This window comes from Varroa jacobsoni, unplaced genomic scaffold (assembly GCF_002532875.2).
Source record: "Varroa jacobsoni isolate VJ856 unplaced genomic scaffold, vjacob_1.0 scaffold_997, whole genome shotgun sequence".
NCBI lineage: Eukaryota > Metazoa > Arthropoda > Arachnida > Mesostigmata > Varroidae > Varroa > Varroa jacobsoni.
The window spans coordinates 136968-162509 of record NW_019213899.1 but is presented as its reverse complement, the minus strand read 5'-3'; the positions used below and the strand labels follow the sequence as shown (position 1 = coordinate 162509).

The 25542-nt window shown below is 40.3% G+C and overlaps 1 protein-coding gene and 2 long non-coding RNA genes across 4 annotated transcripts in view; 1 reads left to right on the top strand and 2 right to left on the bottom strand.

Moving 5' to 3' along the window:
* Positions 1 to 570: 570 nt before the first annotated feature.
* LOC111265673 (uncharacterized) lies at positions 571 to 2177 on the bottom strand. The gene is made up of 3 exons (XR_002683568.2): positions 2110 to 2177; positions 1842 to 1944; positions 571 to 1668 (listed from the first exon to the last, which is right to left on the bottom strand). It is a non-coding gene; the product is annotated as an uncharacterized LOC111265673 (long non-coding RNA).
* On the top strand, positions 2037 to 25067 carry Syngr (synaptogyrin). 2 transcript variants are annotated; one of them, XM_022842536.2, is made up of 7 exons: positions 2037 to 2191; positions 4912 to 5134; positions 5467 to 5606; positions 5748 to 5786; positions 6411 to 6672; positions 7188 to 7411; positions 7914 to 25067. In XM_022842536.2, the coding sequence occupies exons 1-5, from the start codon at positions 2120 to 2122 to the stop codon at positions 6603 to 6605; spliced, it is 669 nt and encodes a 222-aa protein (XP_022698271.1). In that variant the 5' UTR covers positions 2037 to 2119; the 3' UTR covers positions 6606 to 6672; positions 7188 to 7411; positions 7914 to 25067. The 2 variants fall into 2 exon arrangements, with proteins under 2 accessions (XP_022698271.1, XP_022698269.1); XM_022842534.2 differs by lacking the exon at positions 2037 to 2191 and adding an exon at positions 3538 to 4268.
* LOC111265671 (uncharacterized) overlaps positions 8970 to 25542 on the bottom strand; it is a 47337-nt gene continuing 30764 nt past the window's right edge. Inside the window, exons 4-5 of the long non-coding RNA XR_002683566.2 lie at positions 12608 to 19281; positions 8970 to 12014 (exon numbers count right to left, since the gene is read on the bottom strand). This is a non-coding gene — a long non-coding RNA (uncharacterized LOC111265671). The remainder of the gene's footprint in view (positions 12015 to 12607; positions 19282 to 25542) is intronic.

The following is a 25542-nucleotide window of genomic DNA, read 5'->3' as shown; positions in this document are numbered from 1 at the left end:
TGGACACAAACCGTTGCAGCTCAATTAGGTTCTTTTGAACATCTGATTTCCATCTACAAGTTTCGTTTGTAGTTGTAAAGCTCCTAAATGAAAACCATAGATACGATAAAACTTGAGAACTTGCTTGCTAGACGAGTCTTCGCTAGAAACAACAATAAATTAATCAATGTAATTCTTACTCTATTAAATAATTATATGCATGTATAATGTCATTTATTAACCTCGTTTGCATTTTGTTTGTATTTTACTCAACTGGATAATAAATAATAGAGAAGTCAATTCAGCAAATATTGGACTTGCTAGTAAATTGCGACACTGTCAATTTACGTAGAGGCAGTGGGCGCTACAATGAAGGGCCTGGCTGCTGCAGCGATTGTTCCGAAGCGGACGAATGAGCTGGACGGAACTAGTGCAGACTTGTTTGTCTCTGCCGAGCAAACCAAGCTCGAGTCCGCGGGTTGAATAGTCTGGATTGATAGTTAGAAAAAAACTTGAAACTAATCGATTAGGTAACGCGAAAAATTTTCCAGTTTAGTGTCCCCCTGATTGACGACAATGAAAAAACTATGATTGTTTAAAGGGCCACATTTAATGACAGAGCAGGTTTGTCTTTCATATATCTTAAAAATTGTAACCTTTTATTAATTCTGGTATATTGATATTCAAACAATGCTTGCTGCTAGTGCGTGATAATCATAAAAATTCACTCCTTAATTTAGGATCTCAAGTGGGACTCGGGCGGAATGTACCCTATTAAGATGCCAATAAATATATAACCACAGCTGAAGAAGGCTAAAACACACAAATCGATATTATATACACTGCAGTTCCGAGTGTCGAAGGTTCATGCTAGAAAAACAAAGCGGAGTCGCCCAGGGACATGTTTCAGACGAGTAGCTTTTAAGCGCGCAGTGTATCATTTATGTCTTATTCAGACTCATTTCTCAGTGGCAAGTCCCACACTCGATTAAGACTTCTCGTTCGAAATTCAGACGTTTTTTCGAAATTCTCTGCCTTACAGCGTTTTGAGTAGCTTTGACCTGTCGACACGACCCTTTGCCAGGCCTTCTTGGCTATTGCATCACTTGTCAAAGAACTCTACAAAGAATCTAACGTTTACGTCTCCACCATTTTTGTTCACATACTTTTGGTCTCTGTTTCCTTTGATCACATTTTATTAATTTCATATTGAAGGTTACCACGAACCTTACTAGATTCACAAATGTGTGGATGGCATATTCTGCCATATGCAAATTATTCATTCTTTCAAACGGATACGAGGACTAATTATGGGTCGCTATTTGTTTGTAATGTAATATAAACAGGCTTCTCAATTGGTTTTTAGCACTTATGCCGCGTTTCAAGCTTTAGTTTTAGTAAGTTTTCGAGTTACTCTACCAAGCTTCTCACATAAAAGATGATTTGTTTATTTAGGAACAAGTTTAGCTAAGCTATGATATCATGTGCTGTTTATTTCATGGTCGTGAGCTGTAAATATGGTCAACATTGCAACAGGCGTGCTGGAATTTGTCAAGTATATATCACAAGTGATTTTTAAAATTTTGACTGAATATTCTCTCGTCACTTTCGTCCACAACCACAGTCACGCATCGCCTTCATGTTCTATGGCAAATGCACCCCTTCAACCGAGTCTGAAGACCACATCGTCTGGAAACAAAACATCTTAAACTTGTATTCGAACTAGAAAAACTGTAAAAATGTATTCAAACTATTGTTCTTTGGTTTCGGATTGGTCTGTACTGTTAAGTGTAAATCCTAGGTATAAAGTGCTATTAGACAGTGAAGCTTGAGGAACGATGAGAAAATGAAAAGGAAATGACCTTTGTGGAAGGAAATCCCAGATAGGGATTTTGCTCCACACACAGCTCACAACATTAGGCCTGCCCCGCGTTGTTTGGTCTCACGTAGACGTATTAATATATTCTGCTATAAAAGAATAACAAGAGAGATGAGAGAGTGCTAGGTGAAGTGCGCGGTGAAACGGTAGAAAGTAAATACTTAGTTTCGTTAATCGAATGGATATTGTGTGTTTTATCGTAGGATTGATGGTTAGTGGAAATAAAGACTTGTATGACAAACTGAAATTACGGTTGGTGAAATGTGTGCCGTGTTACCGCAAGCTACGCGCAGTCAATTTGTCCGCAGGACGAACCAAGACATTCATGACAACGTAGGATACACAACAAAAACTTCTGCTTTACGATCACGCTTCTAGGCTGCAATGCAATGAAATTCGTTAGAATGCAATACTCGTTGCGTGGGTATCTTTGCCGCGCAAGGAACGGTTTGACATTGACTCTTTAATAAACCTTTGACATCCAGTAAGTAGGCAAAGTAAACTACAGCTTTAGAAACTGCTTTTAAGGAAGGGTAAACAAATTATCAAATGAGTGACTGACGATAGTTTTTTTTCCAAATTAACGTTGCTGTTCAGAAGTCTATTGGTATTGGGAAGTTGACATGTGTCTGTAAATCTCAGGCTTCGTTACGTGGCTCCGAATATATAAATCCCGATTACCGCCAAGAATGCCGTAGTCGCAGTACGCTGATGGCGCCACCTGCGGAGGCAGGTTAAATCAAGCTTTTACTGAGAAATCTTTGCGCTGCCCTCGCCAGGCGGAGCCACGATACGTCATAGCCATTGGATGCTCTTTTATGTTGAGTGCGTATCCAAGAAGAAGTTGAGTGTAGGCGTGAGTGTATATGGATAACACTTACAACAAAAATGTGTTTACCATTTTTGAATTTTCGCGCCGTTGTTAAAAAAAGTTTTAAAAAAATTTTCGTTGGACTTCCAATATAGTAATGGCATTCCGCTAGCGTTAAGATTATATCGAAGTCCTGTATTGGCATTTCGGCTACAGGCACTAGCCGCAACCTAGCGTTTCTCAATGTGCCGTTTCTTTGTGTTATGCGGTAATAAAGGCATAATTAATATAATTAATTATAGATTGATGATGTCACTAATGCGCTAACTCCGTATTTTTAATTACGCTGTTAAATCAGCTCGCACCAGGTTTCTGTTCGAACGTTGTGATACGGCATAGCCTTTATGGAGTATGATGTATTATTATAGCAGAGAGCATCGATAACTCTCTAGACCATGTATGCACACAGGTGTCCGTATGGAGAAATATTATCCACAAAATACGTGACTAACCTTAGCTTTCCCTTGCGAAGAAAAAAGGCGCTGTAAGAGTGATGTTAGGCGCGCACATTTGAGACTTAGCGACATTATGGTCTAAACGAACACATTTGACTCGAGGCCCAGCCCTCCTTCGCGCAGACCTGAACTATGTCTATGGAAAGGCGGGGGGGGGGAGCGTAGTATCAGCGGTAATCAGCGGTAGGTGTAGAGCGACGGTTGTGTTCGTCCTACCCGTGCGTGTATGTATGTATAGATGAATGTGTATGTTAGAGAGAGAGATAGATAGAATGCATACTCGTCCGTTAGTCCGTACCGTGTTGTCTTGTACGTGTTGGGTTCTCCAGTGAAGCGCAGTACTCGGAGGGCCGCAGGTCGTTTGGGGGCCAGTGGCTCACGTCACACACAGGCCAAGCAAGCAGGCAAGCAAACCAACAACGGTGCTTCTGTCCAGCTGAGTGCAGCAGCAGCATCAACGGGTCTTCTCGTCGGCCTAGCTGCATAAAGCGCTGTTTTTTTTTTCTTCTCTAAACTGCTTATGTTGTAATGGTGCCTGGGCTTTTGGCCATTGTAGCTACCTCACAGAACGGCGCACTGTTTCGTCTTTTTTCTTGATCATTTCTCGACCAAGGACCCAGTAAAGCTGCTGGATTCGCAATTCAATCAAAATAGCCAAAGCCACCTTTAAATAAGGACACGATAGTTCTCTTCAGTTGCTGCTAACGCTATTGCTCCGCTTGGTAAAACGGCCACTATTTCTTTATACGGGCTCATATAGAAACACGGTCAATAGTTAACCCGTGACGGACGGCGGCACAACGTGAAAAACCGTGGCTTTTCAGTGTAGGTCGAAGTACGAATGTGAAAGTGGAAGTCCACGAAAGGCTAAACCCTGGGTGAGGAGATTGTAGGGGGTGCAGGTGAGCATAGTGAGAATAGCAGGACGTATCGTCGTCGTGTGTACGGGACAGCGTAAAATATAGCCCACGGCACCACGATGAACGGCGGAGCGTACGGCGCCGGTAAAGCGGCCTCCGGGCAAGGCTTTGATGCTGTAGGTTTCCTAATGCGACCACACGTTATGCTGCGGTCGTTGTGCTGGGTGAGTTGCAAGCGGATCGGTAATGATACTTCCCTTAATGCTGCCACTTTAATCTATACGATTGATAGACCGCTGTCTTACTAGCAAGGTTACGGCTAGAGAGTAGCTATGTTTAAAATCAATACAATTGCTATCTCATTTTAGGTATGAATGTTCTCTTGGGCTGAGATAGGGGCATTTCGATAAGGGTGCTTAGAGCTATGAGTTAAGGTATACACAGGCACGCTACAATGCGCACGAGGGTCAGTGCATGCTCAAGCAGAATAAGCAACTTGTCACAACGTTGTAATGTGTTCCGTCCCTGCGAGAGCAGTAGTGGTCATATCTTTCTATATGACAGGAAAATGGCTGTATATAACGTTATAGCAGTGACGCATGACAAAGCAGGGTGGGGTTCAACTAATCATCTCTATTTTAACTCATAAGTACCTGATAATTGCATTTATCTGAAGCTCGTAACTAATTTTCGTTCGTGCTCAATATATTGGCTATAGAATGTTTAATACCAAAGCCTTTATCAAGCCGATAGTTTTCAGGAAGGTATGACGTATACTGTGTAAGAAAAATCATGGCAATATGTGCTTAGTGCCTAGTGTGTAACGAGTCTGAACCTTGTCTGTCACGTTTCCTATTTTGTGAATAGCTATTCTCGGTGGTAGTTTTTGCGTGTATTTCAACGGAAGGCTGGACTTCAGATGGCCGATGTCAATACGATGGTGACGATAGTGCGTGCACTTTGGGAAACGCCGTCGGAGTAGTGGGTTTCCTTGCCGCTTCGGCACTTCTTGTCTGTGATGCCCTCTTTGATTCGTTCTCGTCGATTAAGATCCGACGGAGGACCGTGATTGCGGACATGGCCTTCTGCGGTAAATAGCTGCTACATAACTACATACAATTAGTCAAAACAGTATGACACATATTGCGTTCTTATTCTTCGTATCATTAAATCGAGTTACGAGCAACAAAGCTATATATATCCATCTCACTCTTGACTATAACGAAGCTATATTGATAACTGTTCATTATACAGCTAAGAGATAAACTCATTAATTAATAAAATATAATTTTACATATGTATTACAAGTGGAACTTGAAAGTGACTTATTAATTGTAAATAACATTCGTATTGCATCAACCCCTTAAAATAACTTAACCGTACTGAACTTCAACGTACTACTGCATTTGTTTTGCTTTACAGCGGCGTGGGCAGTTATGAGCTTTGTAGCTTTCTGTCACCTTTCGAACTCATGGCGTCGTGCTCGAATGCCCTATGACGGTTATGGCCTTAACAACGTCCGAGCGGCCATCGCCTTTTGTTTCTTCGCTATTCCTGCCTGGGTACGTCATCTAGCCATAAACAACAATAAAACGCAAGCAGGCGCCGCATTTCAACTAATAGTCTATAATCAGCAATATAGAAGATATATATATATATATAGCCAGCCATTTTCTAACCTGAGTCATCTTTGTCACCCACAGGCCGGTTGCAGCTACCTCGCCTATCTGCGATACAAACAGGTAATATTTTCGATGAACTACGGTGATCGAACAATACGCTTAATAACTACCATAATTAATAAAAAGCTTAATAACTAGCCCTTACGCGTTTGTTGATGTAGAAAGTCGTTTTGGCGTCTTTGTACCGAAATTTTTCGTGAGACACATTTACCGTAAAGTATAAATACAAAGCACTTATTGTTTAATTTGCTTTTCTTCTGACCTAAACGTCCTTTAATACTATGGTTTTTATGATTTAATTAGTATATAAGATGAGCCCGTTCAAGTTAGTAGTGCTTTTGAAATACACGTATCCAGTCTTTCTTTCGTTTTGGTAATGGTAGGGAACAATTTCCCGTTTAGGCACGCTTGGGGTCAGAATACTTATCAGTCGAGCTCAATGACATCAAAGATCGCGTCTAATTAAACTTGAGTTCTAAATCGAACGATTCTACTGCGTTAGTGATCTAAGTTTACCTGTTGTCGACGATTTTTGCTAAAGAATGGAGGAAAACATCAACAAAACAAAGGCGGTTGATAATTAAAATGTCCATAGCAGATTTCATCTCTGAAAAAAACGTTAATTAAGGCAACTATTTTCAATGATTATTCAGATCAGTAATGCTGAAATCGCTTTTGATATAGGGCCTGGATGCGAGTCAGTTCATGTCAACTTACGATGCAGCTGAGCAGCCTGCTCCCGATGCGTTGACTTACGGACAGACCATAGGACACGAAAGTGCGGTGCCTGGTTACGCACAGGCGCCTTTTTCGCAGACGGACAACAATATGGTTCAACAACCAGCTGCCACTAATCCGTTTCAGGCTCCATCCAACTAAATGTGATCGCTGATAGTAGTAGCCCGAATGAATCGAACCCAAAAAGTTCAGCGTGCAACGAATACAGGTAAGAATCTTGTAATTGTCATCAACAGAACGGACCGCGGGTAATTTTGGGAAGATTGAGCACTTTTTTCTTATTCAAATCATCATGATGATAATCAACACAAACACGTTAAAGGGCCATAAGCTGCTGCCGAATATGCAGAGATGTAAGCTTTGGCACAAAGCAGCGCCTTTCTCAGAGCTACTTGTTCCTTCCGCTGCTTCGCCAGAAGTAAACGAATGCTGGAGAAGTAAAAGGAGAAAGAACATTAAAAACAAACGGTTACTGGTCATGTTCCTATCTAATATTAAATCAATAGACGAGAGCCTTTATACTTATTATAATTGTTTCCATTTATTGTGAGTTTGTATATTTACATAACGCGCCACTTTAAAGAAGAGAGTTAAGCACGGCGTTTAAACTACAGTATTATCGATTCCTGACATGGACATGAAAATATAACATGACATGGTTATCCAAGCTGTTGATAAAACATATTTTCATGAAAAAATATTAATTTTTGTTTAATGCGACAGGAAAAGCAAAGCTAGCCACCGACGTGTCTTGAACGAATGTGTTGCCGCTTTAGAGATTCGTTACGCATTCAGCTATAGTGCAGCTTTCCAGTACTTAAGAGCCGAGCTCTGCTGAGAACACACACAAACATACATGCACTCACATTAACAACTCGAAATAGACGCTCAGTTTGAGGGGACGCTCGCCAAAGTCGACGGAAGTAACATGCAAGCTCTTCATCACGGTTGGTATCTTAAATTTACATGCTTTACTTGAAGCTTGATAGTGTTGACAAACCCTGTATGGGTAGCTTTGGATGAGCAGCAAATGTGCGCAAGTATCAACTTAGGCCACCGGTCCTTGCGCCCTACCGCCAGCATTATAGAAGTCCAACAACTCATTTATTAGAAATGCATGACCTAAGTAAGTCAATCTAGGAGGTCTTCACGGGAAGGAATCTCAAAAAGTTCCAGCGAGCCCGAATATCGAAGTGGACTGTATAAAGCCTCCATTTACGTAAAAGGGTAGTGAAGGAAAAATGCATTGCGATGTATGTGTGAACTATCTCTCCATCTTCCATGCATGCCCAGTTTCGTTTCCCCCAACGGCTATCTAAGAATCACCTAAAGCTTTTCTTTAAACACGCATTCAAATGTTATTCCACTGAAGTGAAAGTGATTATATAATAATAAACCTACAACTGTAGGCGACAAAAGACAATTTCATTTTGTCCATTATACCCTTAGGTCTAGTCGAAGCGGTCATCAGCTGAGGCAAACCCGTGTATCCCACCTGCCCCAACGACCTAAATCGGCTCTCATCCAAATGGCAACGAATCAAAGGACAACAAATATGGGAACAACGAGTACCCTGCAAACGTTGTCAGGATGCAACTGGATTCTTTGCCTTTAGGCTGTTTCGTTTTTTCTCTTCTCTGATTGCCGATTCTTAACTTCCGTCAGTACTATGGGGTAACGCGCAAATCGTAGAGCATTGAGAAGCAGACTCGAATGCTAAACTGAATGGCTTAAAACTAGTACGTACATATATATATATAGTATTTATCACTATAATGAACACTATGGTGTACATGATATAATTAGAGAAATAAAACTTTATATCACACAACACACAATGAGACAACGATATCTCAATCACTACCTAAGTAGATTTCTATGTTTCATTTTTGTGTTCATCGTTTTTTTGTGTTTCATTAATAATAACAATTATATATATATATATATATACATATAATTTGATATCGATACTGTACCACACACCGTATATCAACTTGATAATCTGATCTCCATCAATCTGACTCGAACGACGAATAGTAAACTACTAATGCCATTATAATACACAGTTTAATTAGCATTACTTTTTTCACTAATTACATACACATCAACGAGATCGCTGTCAGGTGCAATGAATCAGCAAAGTGACCGTTTAGGCCAAGCAATCCTCTCGTGAGCCTGATTATCATTTGGTCAGCTAAACATTTACCGATTAAGTCGCATGGAACTTTTTTGCATTCACTTATATAAGTATTCTTTTTCTTGATGATCCTTATGAAGAATGTTTAATATCGATACTGATCACCATCCGTCTATCTAAACACGACTGATTTTATACATATACGCACATTGTTTAGGAACGTTATAACGAGAAAAATGAGATTATATAAGTTAGAAAATGATTTTAGTGAATCAATACGTAATTTGCGTTTACGTAAATCGTAATGATAATGGTTGGACTATAACTTTATCACTAACCATTATTGCATAGAAAATAATGAAAGTATATCAACAAGAGAGACAATAGTTTATGAATTCATTTATTAATCTATTTGCGTAGAGAAAAGCGAGGAACGACGAAGGCCAGGCCTTAGCTTGCGCGTGATAGGAACACCTGTCGAATAAGAAAGTGGTGTTAATCTGTTTATTATACTATGTACACTGTTATTTTGGCGCCTATTATAATTAATAATGACGATGATGATAAAAAAAAAAGGTTCAAAAATTTACCATGAATAATGATCATATCGATTATGACATTTATGACATGGGCGAAAATGACCTCACGTCGCACCCAATGTAAATGTGTAGTGGACTAATTTTTAATAATTCTAAAAGGATCATGATGGAATATAACTGAAACAATCGAAGATTCAAATGAACGCAGCGTCGGATCGTAGCCCTACATTATAAGTACAGCAAACAATAGGTAGATAACGCTTAGTACGTTTGCGGTAGACGGTCACACTTCGTTCACTTTTTTGTTTGCCAATGCCATAGCTGCATGGGAACGTGAGGTTCCACTGTGCGCCTACGATGTGCGAAAAAGTACTCCAAAAAAAAATCATCATCCGACCGTTTGCAACAATCGTTTGTATTATGAGTTTCTGTATGTGTGCGTGTACCAATCATAACGGAGCTGGAAGCTTTGAGATAATTATCTCATATTTAGCAAACGGTCTCTGTTTACAGATGCTGAATTCAGGAGGTTCTTCCATGAACTAAACACAAACTTTTTTTATGTTAGATGACAATTTGCACGGGGGGCCAGTTGGTGTGAAAGTTAAAATGAAAACTATTACAGCGGGGGAGTTATGTGATAGCTGGCAATACGTTGCTCCTCTAGATCGCGTAAAAGTCCAAATGATTATATTACTTAGATTCAAGATAGTTGACGATTGAAGCGTGTAGATATATGATGGACGTACGGCCGCGTACCATAGGCACCAGTGAACTACACGATATCTATTATTAGTATTACTATTTTTATTGTAAATCAGCCAGTCTGAGAGGCACACAGCCAACCATTCGTATACATTGACCTAGTTGTGAACCGTCTATCGAGTTTAGTATAGTCTCTACGCCTCACCGATCTTAATTTTCGTGATATATTTTTCACAGCTTTATTTACCGAATGTGTTTATCTGTAAAAGTTGTATTGCAGTGCCTATGCACCGAAATACATGTCCAGCAGAAGATCGTACGCAGATATCAGTTTCAAGGAATATGGCAACTTGCACTTACGCTAAAATTTTCTGCGGAAGATAACCATACGATGCTGCCAGCAGTTTTGGTCTTCTGTCCTCTAAATAAAACCATTATTAATCCTGATGACTGATTGGTCGACAGAAGAACCCGATTATAGAGGGCTTCTCTATATCATTTGTTGCCCTTAGCCAAGTATATCTCACGAAGCATCAAAACAGCAGGGAAGCTCGAAAAGCCGATTGGGAGGTTTCATCCCTACATTCCGCCGCAGTAATGTATGTTCACTTTATAACTGAAGCCTGATCATCATCATCGGCAGCTGATTACCGATTCGTTGATCTAACACATATCTGTGCTTGAAGTACATCGTTCTGGTCTACTCGTTGTGGATAATATCACTAGCATTTGAAATGCGTACCATCTTCTGCCTCGTTAGGATCCACCTGGATATTCCCCACCCTATCACTATCTGCTAAAAAAAACAGCACGATACTTTCGTGCTGCACAGTTTCCAATTAGTTTTTTCGAACGAAGTGGGTAAAGTTGTTCCCAGCGGCAGAGTATCTGCTAGCACCGCCGTGCCACACGCTCACACTGACCCACGTAGGCCCAAATGTGTTTGTTTTGTGTATGTGTGTCAGCGTTCTGGGCAAACCTGATGATTCAATAAGTGTGTATATGTGCTTTGTACATCTCTTTGGACATAACTCTACGGGAAAATGTCAACTGGAAAAACAACCCATTTAGGTCTGCATTTTTGAATTCAGTGAATCGATGATGACTCTTGAAGTTTTGCTGCGTCGCAAATGTAGTGAAGACTGCGCAGAGTCGGTCACCTCGTACAAATGGTGATCCACTAGATTTTGATGGATCAGAGTGCAAACCACATGCTGGCATGAAGTGTTTTTCCTCCTCTGAAAGAGGAGTACCCTTTCTAGGAGTGCGCTTACAGCATCGCTGATTGTTTAGGCTTAGTTTGTCTATAAATTGTTCGTAACAAAATGGAGCCACACGAAACAGCTTTAGCTTTGGGCTGACTTCTTGTGGCTTTTATGTTACCTTCAGTTTCGGTTTCAAGCTAAATCCATCAATAGTTTAACTTTATAATTTCACTATAACAAGTTTAAAGAACCGTTTAGAGCAAGCTTGCCAAGTGGCTTGCCACATGGAATTATCCATCGCTCGCCCTTCCCCTCTCCCTATCTATCGATAATGCGCCAATAAAGCTGTGTACTATTAACTGCCATTAGACAGAAAACAAGCTTTCCTTTCGCTTCTTTGAGGCTCTTTCTTGAACGTCCGACGATCGACCCAAAATGATCTTGCCATTGTTTGTTGATCGTAGTATCCAGGAGATCAATATAAGATAAACCGAACACACCATATACAAAAACTATGTAATATAATTTAGAACAACAGTAATATTCATACTGCTGATAGGGTGACATCAACAAAACATAGCGAGGGTAGAAGGTCGCTAGAATCTTCCGCAAACAACATTATCTGCATCGTAATAACAATGACAATTGTTCTAGATTGTAGCGGTACGGACGGGTGACCTATGAATGCGGATACGAAAATAATGGATGGTATGTGTGAGAGTAATGTTTCCGTAGAATTTAATAGTTGTCTTCGAAGAAATTGGGATCATCTGAGAAAAATCTCTCTGTCCGTCTGTCTCATGAGAGGGCTGAACAAATGAGTAGATTACATGCAGAAAGATGTTGGCGATTAATCGGTCGACTGGCGCTGACATGAGTTATTTGTCGGTGTATCCGCGGGAACAGGCCTTTCATCGATGTCCGCCACAATTAACGGATGTCCTCCAGCCTGAGCGGGTTTAGTCTGCAATGGATAGACGTTGCTTTCATTGCATCAGCTATGATACTTTCCGCTTGTTACTCTAAAGCTACGTGCATTTTGAAAGGAAGCATAATAAAGAAGCGGCCTGATTGATTAGCTCGCTAGATGACGAAGCTGTCCGCAAGTTACCCTCATAATCACCAGGTCAATTCCCGGGTAAATGTTTAACGAATATCAGCTATACGATATGATATAGAATGGTTTAACGAATACTCGACCACCGAACAGCGAAAATCTCTTTACAATATAGTATTCAGCAAAGCCACTGGTAATAGGGTGCGGTCGCGTCGAGAAGCGTGCGTGAGCCCGCCATCTTAGCTGACGCCGTCCCGCTAGATTTAACTGTTCTCCTTCTAATTATTCCCCGAAAACTATACTACATCGTAGAGCTGACTGACATAGCTGTAACAAATGGTTAGCGACCGCGCACTTCTTCACCCACATCCGCCGCACATCCAGTCGTGTATACACACATCTGTATATAATAACCAATCCGTTAATTTAGCGAGCAGAATTAATCAAGAATAACTGCTTGTTATATTGAAGATTGAGCACATAACAGGCAGACAACTTACGAGAGCGAACAAATCCCCATGGCAAATATCGTCTACCCACAAGCATTGCAAAATCAGTGCTCTGTCCTCCTCTTACAGCGCGTACCTACATTCAATAACGTATAGCAGACGATACTGGATTGTTCTACCAATCTAAGTGGCTGGCGCAAGCGAGGCAATTTATTATACAGTAAAACCGCTATCTACCATCACATCATTGCAATGTAGATATTTTACCGTCCTTAATAATGAAAACTAGTGCGACAATAGCGACGACGAATGGCGTATGCCAATTACGCAATAGCATATCGAAGACGCTAAGAACTGTTAACGGGCCTGTAAAAAATAGTGCCGCCTTAAGTGGCTCGTTCACGCCAAATACAGGTGCGCTGTATTCTGTTATCAACGATAATTAGCTATATAAATGCTTTACCTCCTGACTACTACTAGCTACTTCTTATTCGACTATTGAGTAACCGCTCTTGAATAGTTATCAACTGCCGCCTCACAAACGAAACACTACAATTTGACTAGCGGCTAACGTTGACTTGCTCAACGACACGAACTTTTCAGATACTCAAGATAACAGTATTCGATTGTCTATGTATAAATACCTTTACATTGGCAAACATCGGCATACCATACGATTGGTGACATGAACTATGGCCAGCACTATGTATAATAATGACGAAAACTTGCTCTACGTTAAAATTGCCAACTTTAATAGACAAATATACGCGTAGCAGCAGCAGCATCGGGAGGTAGGTTCAGGGGGACGATTCTGAACGAAGTGAACGCGGGAAGGAGAAGGATAGGTCGACGGGCTATGCGGCTTTAGCTTCGGATGCGTTTGTGTTCCATTGTATACAAGGATACATAGCACAGAAGATATAACAGCGTGTCGTTCAAGCCCGTTCCGATCATCAACGAATATATAACAAACCAGCATCCGAATGGAGCAAGTCAAACACGTGTCACATAGAGAAGGAAAAGGATTTAACTAGCGATCATGTAGAAACAGTAACTGTGATAATAACAATAGTGGTGATACTCACCACTATTTAAAATATAGCAGGGCGTAAGTTCTAAACTCGCAGATACTATCATCCTTGTCCTTCGCCCAAGATACAACTAATACGAGTTAAGATGGTCAGTTAGTTCCTGTTTCTCATCATCAGGCATACCATTATTATTATTCTGTAATGATGTATGCGTATTTAAAAATGACACTTACATAACACCGACGAACGGACGCTTTATGTACTGTGTTTTTGTAGAAAAACGAAAAACAAGCATAAGCAGGAAAGCGAAACTAGGTAATAATCGATCCGGATGTCTGTAGACTGCATGAAGATCACTGTATGTTCTAAGAAATTAGATCAACGAAAGGACAATTATACAGTATTCTTCCGAAGTATGCTACAGACGAGAAAAGTATACGATTTTCAATGTAATGACTGAAAGAAGATGATTGTAACTGTCATCTTTATGACAAGTCCCTATTGCGTACTCATCTGATTCACTATGAACGTAGGAAGAGTTACGTATTGGCAACAAGATTCTGCTACAAGTACATCAAATGCCGAATTCTGTAAAAGAAAAAAAATACGCCATTCCAATTGTGTCCATGTGTGATAACATCTAACGACAAAAAAGAACATTTATATATGCCATTAATGCCAACTAATTCGCCCGGCTGTACCAACTGAATCGCCAAATGACATCAAATAGAGGTCAACAGCAACGATCTCCGACCGGGCACAATCCACAACAAGTTACCGAGCAAAAAAAAACCAGCATAAACACTATCGGTAAAAACAACCACTGGCATAATAACAACGACCATCTAATGTGCCATACCCACTACCAATTACTATATAAGAACTATACGATTAAACAGCAGTAGCATGAAACAACAAATAACTTATACAAGCGAACAACAGCGACAGATGTCAAAGTCAACCACGAACGAAGTCAGCCAGGACAGGGGCGTGTATGTATGTCTGTGTGTCAATTATTAAGATAAATGTCAGTAACTTAAATGTCTCCCAAAAACGTCACGTACCACAAGTACCTACATACATGCACTTTGTATAGTTCTGGCTCAGCGACTTCTTTCTCGGATCAAACGTTACTATGATTAGTAACATCTGATCAAGCTGTTTTAATCCATATGTGTCAAAATAACTGACAACAACACGCAGAAGCAACAGCAGCAGCAAATACAGAACAACACAATCGCAAGCAGGAAATGAAAATTGACTTTGAGATTAAGTTACGATTAAATAGTACCGAGCCAAAAAAAAAAGCAAATGAAGTACTCTATTATATTGCGCAGCTCAGGTTAATCTTATGCTAAGATTGCTATCCATTCAGTAGCAGCAAAGTGAGCCAAATAGAATCAATGGGATCGTGCAAATGGTCCGCAGGATCTCAATACAAACGAGATGCGAATATACGAAGATGTGTATATCGATTGTTCTTAGCGCAATGGCGGCTTACAAGCCAATAGCTATTCAACTTTATAGGTAACTTCAATCCCTCAAGTGGGCCTCATTCTGGATCAGCAACGAAATTGGCTAAAGCTATAACCGATTCGAATAGCAAAGTAAGATGGTTGTTCTCACATCTCCATATGTCGGATATTCTGCCCCTAATTGACTGGCTTTTTTGAAAAAGTAAATTAACACGGGTTCATAGATGGCAGAGCTTCCTAAAAAGCAACTCCCTCAGCGTTAGAGCGGTCGCTGTTTCCTCTAGTTATCAAAGAAAGAAATCTATTACTAATAGTCAGCAGTGGAAGGAAGCGGCACGCGTCCGGAGTTAGGTTGCGATGAGCTCTCAGGCTTAAATATCGTCACAGATTTAATAGCTTGCCAACCTGGTGACGTCAACCTTGCGTTACCATAAGCCACGTGGTTACTAAGGGTGCTTTTATGCCGACTCGCGCCAAAAATCAACGTAGCGGGCTCATAGCCTAAATAACAGAGTAGGCTTAACGTAACCAGCACTAACAGCTCAAATCCCGCCGCTTGTGCCTTCCATCTGCTCCACTGCAACGACATAGCCCTGCAAAAAGAAACATTGTTTAAGCCTTCACTAAGGGGCTGGATTAGTCAGAGACAAGCAAGTACTGTGAAGGTCGACCGCCTGACGGAAGAGGGGGCCCCTGTCGCCTAGACGTCCACCAAACTGTCCGCTGTGACACGAACATCGGAATAATGCGACTACAGCTTTGCGAACTGTTCCATCTGTGTCGCTCTGCGTTTTCGTATATGGTGGTAACAAATGGGATCGACAAGGACCCGCTATCGTAGAATAGATGCCCGTACTTAGCTTTCCTAGCCAGACAGGTCAGAGTCCTTCGTCTCATGGGAATGTATCGCTATTACATCGAGACGATAGCTGTTGGATAGGTTACCCAATAAAAGAGTTAAAGCTCAATCAACACTATGCCAATGACGGTCTGAGAGGAACACGAACACCAGTTACCAGAGCACGCGTACTTAAACAACAACAATGTACAGGAACAACAATGTCTGGAACAACGAGCTCCACTCGCTGTAAAGTCAATTAACAAGTTGAACATTCGAGATCACTGATTAGCTACGAAGAACTACAATGTCGAAAAGCATATCTCGATCATCTGATGGTCGGGATTCAACGGATAACCATAGTTATGGTATAGTAGACACCCACAAGGTGAAGGCTTACGTTGAAGCAAATGATGACAGTCGTCGTCCGTCAAGCAGGTGGCTGGAATCGTTTGCAAACATCGATGTGAGTTAGGACGAGAAGCGTTGCCTAATTGCTAAAGACAGCAATAGTTGGACAATATGAAAGCCTGCCTCTACCAAGGGTTAACGAAAACACAATCGCAAGCCTCAACAAATTCCGGAACAAACAAATACGAATCTCAAATTCCTTTCCAACTTAAAGCCCGAGTAAAAGGCATAGATAATATTACACGATGACGATGATGATGATGACAATGATGAGAAAAGTATCGACAGAGTGTACCGTCCGATCCCTGCGCCCTCTGGCTGGGCCAATGGTCGGATTCTTGACACGCCTCTTCTTCCCTCTGTGTTTGGCATTAATACCACACCCAAGTAACAGCCACACCAACCACCATTAACCAGACAACATCAGCAACAGTATTTGCAATAACAACAACAATAACAAATTGTTGCAACTTATTATGAGTGCATCGTAACAACAGGACAAATAAGAATGGATAACACTGGCTGTTCTAACAACTACGACGACGTAGACGTTAACGACGATGCGCCAGTCGAACTGCTCGGCCCCTTTCGTCTATCGGGAGCCAGTGGGAGACATGCCGCATCGTCAAAAAATCATTACACAGATAAGAAAAAAAAAGAAAATACGATAAGAACATAACGATATAGCGACGATTTAGCGGGGCCGAGATAACACTCTCCCGACGGAGCGTAACATCGCGCGGCTACACTCGGAGAGTGAACACATACAATAACTATCACAAAATACAAATTTCCGTCTAATCAGTATCCGTAAGGATACCACCATTTGCCAGTAAAGCGACGCTAACAATAATAACAACTTGCTAACTTCGACTATCACAACAATTCCATTCTAAGCACTGACCACCTAATATAACTAACCTGAGAAAAAAGTATTCGCTGACAAAACCTATGGTGAATAGAAAACCTTTTTCTACCATGAAAACATTATAACAACTCTGTATTATCGAGGTTTCGGTCAGTTTATACACTTTCCTTTAACCTAAAACGTAGTTAAATGATTTAATGAAACCCAAACTGGACTAGTCGTAAACAGTCTGGTTCGCGTCCTATTTGTGTCTTCTCTAAAGATTCGAATAAAACTTTAGCTTCGAGTTCGGCTTGCCAGTGCCTATTACTACAACATTAGAGAAAGCACTGGTAGATAACACTGCGAGCCTAAACATACAAACAGGTAACAATTGTATAAACGAAAATCGCGACTTGTAAAATCCTACAGTTCGCGGCACGGATGACGTTGGATCAGCAAGTGATAATCTGACTGGAACCTACCGGAATGTTTGTTTCTGTCTCGTACATTCGATAACTTCTAAGAAATAGTCAATATGAGATGTCGGTTTATTTCTGAAAATAATCAGTCATACTCTGTGCAGTACTACAAATAAATCAGGCGAACTTTACGACCACAGTAATTGAAATAGGATCGCTTGACCCATCGTATGGCACGATCACGACCTCACAAACTATCTGCAGGCATCACTCACTTGTCCTGCTCCCAACGACCTAACCTCTACTTGTTATTTATTCGAGGCCCTACTTCTTGACAAGGGCAAAATCAAAAATCAAGTGATATTTGCAAAGTGGTAGTCGACCTGATATAGCTACAGTTAGACTTCCATTACGATCGCCACCACCAGAATCTACCTATAGAATCTACCTATTAGAAAAGAATCCATATTCGATGCAGCCGCATACCCGGTAGACACGAAGGCTAACAAGCATGTTTATCATTTAATATGGCGCAATGTTTTAACAAGCAACTTCAACGTAACCTGTTTCGAGCTTTGAGATAAATGCCCTGGACGGTCAATCTAGAACTCACACATAGAAACAGGTAGCAAGACACAGGAATAGCTAACAATTATGACTATATAAAATAATTTTTATTCAAATTCAGCAATTAGATACGACGACTCCTGGCTGTCGATAGATTTTCGATATTTGCTATTGGATAATTATTTTAGTAGATAAAGTTGTGAAAACGCAGCGTGCCGTTTCGAGAAACTAATTTTTAAGATATCCTAGCGAAAAAATGTGTCAGAGGCCCGAAGACGCCGGAAGAGTCCACAAACCCACTCGGAAAAAATTGAAACGTAAATGAATTTAATGAGCGATCCATGCTAGCAGTCGAGTGGCGAACTCTTATATCTATATAAATAAACGATAACAGGGCGTTTATGTCTCTTGTATAGAATTCGGATTTAATGAGTGGGGTGTTTCCCTGATGACTTTAACTGCCATTAACTATAAGGACTGCCTTCGCAGTACAACATAGAAGATAAAATTTACCACTTGAAGTTGTTAAACATCAAAAAAATTATAGCTGAAATCAATCAATTGATGAGGTTTTTAAAAGAGGAGCGCTGTATGTTTAATAATTTACTACACGCTCCTCGGAGCAGCATTTGTGGATGCTTTTTCGCAATGGCGTCATGTTCTTCGCCGACACTGCCTTCGGAGCTGCGCTGCTTTTCTATTCTCTATAGCCGGTCCTCCTAATCGCTTCTTTCTTGGCTAGAGAACTATATCTTCTGATGTCCTCCACTGTGTAACAGTTATTTCAACTTGTTTCTGTTACGATGCGTCCGCAACCACACGAACCGGTCATCACGAACCCGCAGTGCCCACGCACCTTCATATTTAAGCTTTTGTTTTTTTACAAAAAGTGAGCAAGTTATAGATGAACTACGGCTGAACGGCATCAAACACGGCCACAAGGTATATAGTCAGTTACGACCGATGGAAAGGGTCTATGTATCTATTGGAAATGATACAAAACTTCACACATCTCTACTATTGGAGATGTTTTCCGGTTTTTGGTGGTGGAGACCATTTCGATGATTTTACCAGTTACGATCATAAAATGTTCCACGGAAGAGTTAATCACGTTAACTGGACAATTAGATGGATCTGGAAATGGATCAGAGTGCAATAAGTCATTCTTAGCCGTTAGTTCATAAACTTGAGATATGGCTAAACATCAAGGAAGCTGTACCTCGTGAATCCGGAACGTGTAAATTAGGTGAAAATAGGACAATCGTCTACTAAGGTCTGCAGCATTTCCTTTAGATAACAATGATTATCCCTCTTTGTTTGGTATGGATTTTTTTGCCTGCTCATTACCGCCTACAGCTGTGGCATCGACCTACAGATCGATCGATGCAGCTGTACAAAATATGATAGCATTGTAGTGTATCTATATACCTGTTCAATACAAATAAACATATTAATTCATGGGCTGTGACGCAAACAACAATAATAATTACATGCGTTCATCTCAGCGCTACGAAGAATTTTGCTGCGATTACCAATAGGTTCCTATTGCTTCTTCTAATATAACAAACGCTACTTCGTAGGCTGTAGATATTCTCTGCTCTATCTCGTTCGTATTTTGGCGGTTCTATGAGGGACAGGAGCTTGGCTGACCTCTGGTGGCAGCAGTAGCAGCCTCACCGCCAATAGTAGCTGCAACAATAAAATAACAGATGAAGGACCCCGTCCCTGTGTAAACTGTCCCCAAGTCAGATTAACGCCCGAACATTATTTATGATAGTAATTTATGATCGTGTAAGGCGCGTTAAATAAGTAATTTTGTGTTTAATCAAATGCTCGTCCGGTGGCACGTTGTTTACAACAAATGAGCGTTCATTGTTGATCAAGGGGTTCTCCCGTTTCCTATGGTCGATAGTTTCGGATAGTGACTTTCCTTTCCCAACTGGGCGATCGTTGATACACCGAAAGAAACTCCAGAAAAATAGTTTCTTTGTCACCGAATAGCCTTACGTTTGTATTCAAAAGTAGAGAAATAAGAACATTTTAGTTATGGAATGAATTCTCTCATCTCTCTATTTCTCTCCATGGTATATCGAACGAATAAACCGTTGTTACAAGTTAAAAAAGGTAGCAACTCTAATGCAATGGAGCGGCATAATGTGAGCATACGTAAACATGTATATTAATCATATTAGTAGTCACGTTTGTGTGTTCCATTTAGATAACAGGTGTCTTAGTTTACGGGATTTTCAAGTGATTTAAGGAGTCTGTCCGACTAGGGACATTACACAATTCCTCATCGCATATCTTTACCTTTCGGAATGAGGGACTTCAACAACAACAACAACGTGTATATAGATCAAAAAATACAGTGGCGAAATTACCAGTCACGCCAAAAATAAGTAGAACTATTCCAAGCTTATGAGGGTGGGAGCCCTAAAGATGGGGTCACGTTTACGAGCGATAGAGGATGAGGGCGCTTCAATGATGGGTTGGCATATTGCGGGGATCGAAATTTACGGCGTCAACAAAACGAGCAAGTAGGTCATTTGACTAACTAAATTCGCTAGTGTCAATTATGTCTCGTCGAATATAATTGATGTATTCATAGGCTAAGGTAAATTCGCTAATTTAAAGCAGATCGCAACATTACGTCTGCTGAAGTACCATTACACAAAATGTTAGTATTCAGTCAGTATACAGTATAATGCAAGGGCATTTATAACATGGTATATGATTAGAAAATAAAATCTCTCTCAACAAAAATTCACTTTATGCCGTAATAGCAAATACTGTTGGGTTAAGTGTTAAGGATCGAGGAATATAAGGTAGGAATAGATGGGTACTGATCTTACGAATCTCGTACCCGAAAAATCACGCACGGCTCTCTCTCTCTCTCTCTCTCTCTCTCTCTCTCTATATATATATATATATATATATATATATATATATATATGTATATTGAGCCTCCATGGTTGGTTTACGATGGCACTGACCGATTTCGGATGGCACTGTAAGCAATACGAATTTGATTGTCGGATCGTTACGCTTCTGACGGCGATAATAAAAGCTTAAAGTTAGCAACAACTACAAAAACAAAATAACAACAATAACCACTGAAGAAAAACCAGTGACCACGATGATTTTGGTGATGATATTGAAGGAGTAAACGACAATTACGAAGCTATGATAACAAATGATGATCACAGAGATTTGATTATAGAAGTAATAATAATAATAATAATAGGTATGGAATGCACTGAAGAAACAGTATATATAATTAATGAAATGCCAGCAACGGGTCAAACCAATGGACTCTGCTGGGCAGTCGCCTCCAGAGCTGAGGTATGATTTTGTGTCTACAAAAAGCAAGACTTAAAGTAATAACAATCGTCTTTCATAAAGTAATAATTTTCTTTCGTAAAGTTAATACATACAAGAAAAAATTAAGAATCATCAACATACGTTTCGGGACCGCGTCAACCCGAACAATTAGACCGATGGCGCCCTCAGTGGGGGGAATGCGCAAACCATCGCGCCATTTGCCAGTTTACGCCCGCCACTAGGGGCACCATCTGTAAAATTTAACTTTGAAGATCCTAGTTCTTCTTACTCCGACAAATCAAAACACATATAAACTGTCTAGCAATGTTAAAGAAAGATATGACGCTTAATAAGGGACATTCATGAACCAACGATATATTGGAATAACGTATGACACAAATTCAGTGACCTATGCTCAATCACAACTGCAGAAATGATTGAATAGTTCCGCAGTAGGTACTTGACTTCTAGGTAATTCTTATAGCAATGACACGCCGCAAACTAAGACCACCCGGAAATATACATACATACATACATATATATATTTGCGATCAACGAGGACGTAGCAACGATAACAACAGCGACACCAACCACAATAACAATACGAAAATTGATGTTGGGGAAACGAGTCGAAAAAAATCGTATCATCTTTTAATAAAAATGACGACGCTGAATGCCAAAGAATATTGTCTTCAAAGCACGTACGTGTTGTAGCGGTCAGTCTCGTCAAACGCTTTCTATGTACTACGACACAGATAATACGAACCTTCGAAATAGCTACATCAGCAAGAGAGACCCTAAAGTTTCTGTTCGAGATAATCAGGGCAAAAGCTCATGGAAATAGTGAATTTCCATTGGACGAGAACGGCAACATTTAGCTGGCGGATCTATATACGAGTTCCAATAATGCGGCTGAAGACGACTAGAGCCATGACAACTGAGTTAACATACGTTTACTGTATCAACATAAATCTCTCGCATTGTCGGAGCGTATTTTTTTTCGTAATCCTGATAATAATTATGCTTGGACATTTTTCGCATTTTACGCATCGTTTCAAGTTGAAATGATCTTATCTGGACAGAGCAGGTCGACATGGGTAAGCGATCTTGAACAAGATTGATAACGGTGGATCACTTCCCGTACGTACGTAATGAGTAATGTGATTTGTGAATAGTTCCCAGCGCACATGTAAATTAAGTGTGACGTAGTCTGTTACCTCTTACCGTTTAACGATAGACGAAAGTTAAGACATTTCAAATTGAAACGATCCTATAAGTGTGCGTCATCATTTTCAGATTTGGACCTTTAGAAGAAGTTTAGGGAAACATCTGTCACATACGCCCTTCCACATAACAATGCTGTAAAAAAAAAACTAGCGCGAGTCGGAGAATTGAGGCAGTATCCTTTTGTGCGACTCAACTCTTAAGTGATACGGTACGTGTAATCGCCGATTTTCAATCAGACCCAAAAGCTAAAATACACGCTATTTTTAAAGTCCGGATGATGCAAGCACTACGTGTGGCAGCAGTCCCAAATTTCTCTGATCCGTTCGCAATTGACCTTCAGACAAAGTGCTTCCTAAGCCGCTAACGAGCGCAAAAAAAAACAAACAAATATAACCAAAAATGCTAGGCACGAGAAAGCTCGAACGAAATTGAGTCTATAAGGAGCACGTACTCATGCACAGCTGGATATGACCTAAAGCTGATAAGGACATTATAGCTTGCGCGCCTTGTTTCCAACTGTTTAATGTTTGAATATGTGCGCGCTCCGCCAAACAGAGCGCCGACTGCATCGATCCGACATTCTATTTGATGATATATTGATTATGAGCGAACTATTACAATGATTAGCGTTGTTATGGTTGGCGGAATTGTTTCTTACATGCGGAAGCTGATCCATCCTTTTCGCAGAAGATCTCCAAGCTAGATCTAGTCTATAACACTAATTTTAATAATTAGTGTCATAGACTAGTTACTGTTACTAGACTTAATTACTGTTATGAATGAATATGATGATTGTGATTTATTATCGTTGATTGCGTTAACTGTATTTTAGTACTTATTAATGCGCATGATAAAATATATTTCTTGATCAGCTTGCAAGTTGATTGTTGAACGAATGATGGCCACGGCATATCATGAAAGAGCTATCTGTGTATGATATTGAGTAAATTCACGATAAAAAAAAAACAAGAGTTTCGCTAATATCTGCTATGACCGTATACTGGTCACTGTCTATTTAACGCGCGGTACACACTTCGCAGAAAGAATCGGCTGCGGGGCCCCGGGGGGGAAGGTAGCGGGCGTTCTATGAGGCAATATTTTTCAACGATATTATTCGAAACGTAACGAAAATAAATGCATGATGATAGTATTTTAACTTTTCTTATTTATGGCAGGCAACTGTATACATGATACTACATTTCAATAATAGGCCTTATAGTTCGGCCTAGTTGGATATGGTCCTTGAACAACTCGAGCGATAACATTGTTACCGCTGAAAGGCCAATTGGCAAAAGGACACGAGTGATTCTGCTAATCAAAGGAACCTACATACAGTTCGAATATTCTTTACGGTTTCGGCCATAGCTGATAATGCGCAGCTATGATGTATATCTGTTTGGGCTAGAAGACTACTGTTGTTTTCGGAAAAAGACTATCCATTTTACAATGGACAAACACACGTCAGGCTTCAATTGTTAACCTTCTGAAACAGGAACTCAATGAAGTGCACCTGGAAGCGTACCGAAGCTAAAGGCTTCAGCACGAATTTTTTTTAGTAACCAATCAACGATGACAATAAAGAACCGTTACGAGTTTTACATGATTATACAATTCTGTTAGATGTTCGTATCGTCGTGAGGCGAAATAACTGGACAACAATTGACTGGGTCGAACCCAGCGTAGCCCTTTAGTGCAGGCTGTACGGTTATTATCATTGATTACGGGTAGCAGTTGCGACCGTTATCTCTTAAATAAACGTGACGAACGAGTGCCGGTCTAAATCACAAAAAGGAAACGAGCAAACGACAACCGCCGAAGTGGTAGCGGTAGCTATAACACAACGATAAGAACATGCTGGCGTCAGTAGGGAGATAGTCAGGGCCGATTACGCGACGACAGTGGCAAGCATATATCTGTCTGACCATTGATTGGAGTCTTGAGTTTTTCAGGTATCTCAAAGCTATGGAGGAGGTAATTTCTGCTGAAAAAAATTCCGAAAAAATCAAATATGCCGAGCAACAGACGTGTGTAGAAATACGAAATGAGTGAGATGAACGTATCCAAATCACTCATCGCTGGGTGATGATGCTTGCTAGTCTAGTAGTAATAATAATACTCCTGTTAACAGATAAGGATAAGATTGAAATTGAAAAAATAATCATCTTAACGGCAATGGTAGAGAATATATGAAATAATCGAAGAAGAGAGAGCGTCAAAAATAAGGACAGAAAGGGAAAATTAAGCATGCGGGAATAAAGGCAAAAATATACGAATCTGGCAAACACCTTGAATCAAGCGACGACGACAAGCAAAATACACAAAAAAGAATGTTAAAAACAGATACTAGTAATAAAACAAAATAAGCGACCTGACTCGCGATGCTGTTTTCTGTATTATGCGTTGAATTTTTGTTTGTTTTGGTATGGAGCGTGTTGTTTAGAAGAGAGGCAGATTTATAATAAATTTTCTCAAGATAGATGAGGCTTCATACAGTACTTAAAGCCCTTTCACGCTACCCAGCAGACTATCGTTCAAGGTAGAACGTAAAAATAAACAATTTCACCAATAGTAGGTTCGTCTCTAATTTCCGGAAGATCAAATAGAATATAGGATAGGGCTATGAATACTTCAGATGATTCACTTCTGATTCAAAATCGATGTGACGATGTTATCTATTGACATATTCTGATAAAGCTTTAGGTTACACAATCGACGTTTGTCTGCCCAAAATGACTCTGGTCTAGAAATACGCGGCTGTCGAGAGTGAGTTAGTTGGGGCTCTAGACCCATAATTATGAATTCACAAATCTAGCAATTAGCTGAACCTCAGTGATTTTGTTGAATTAT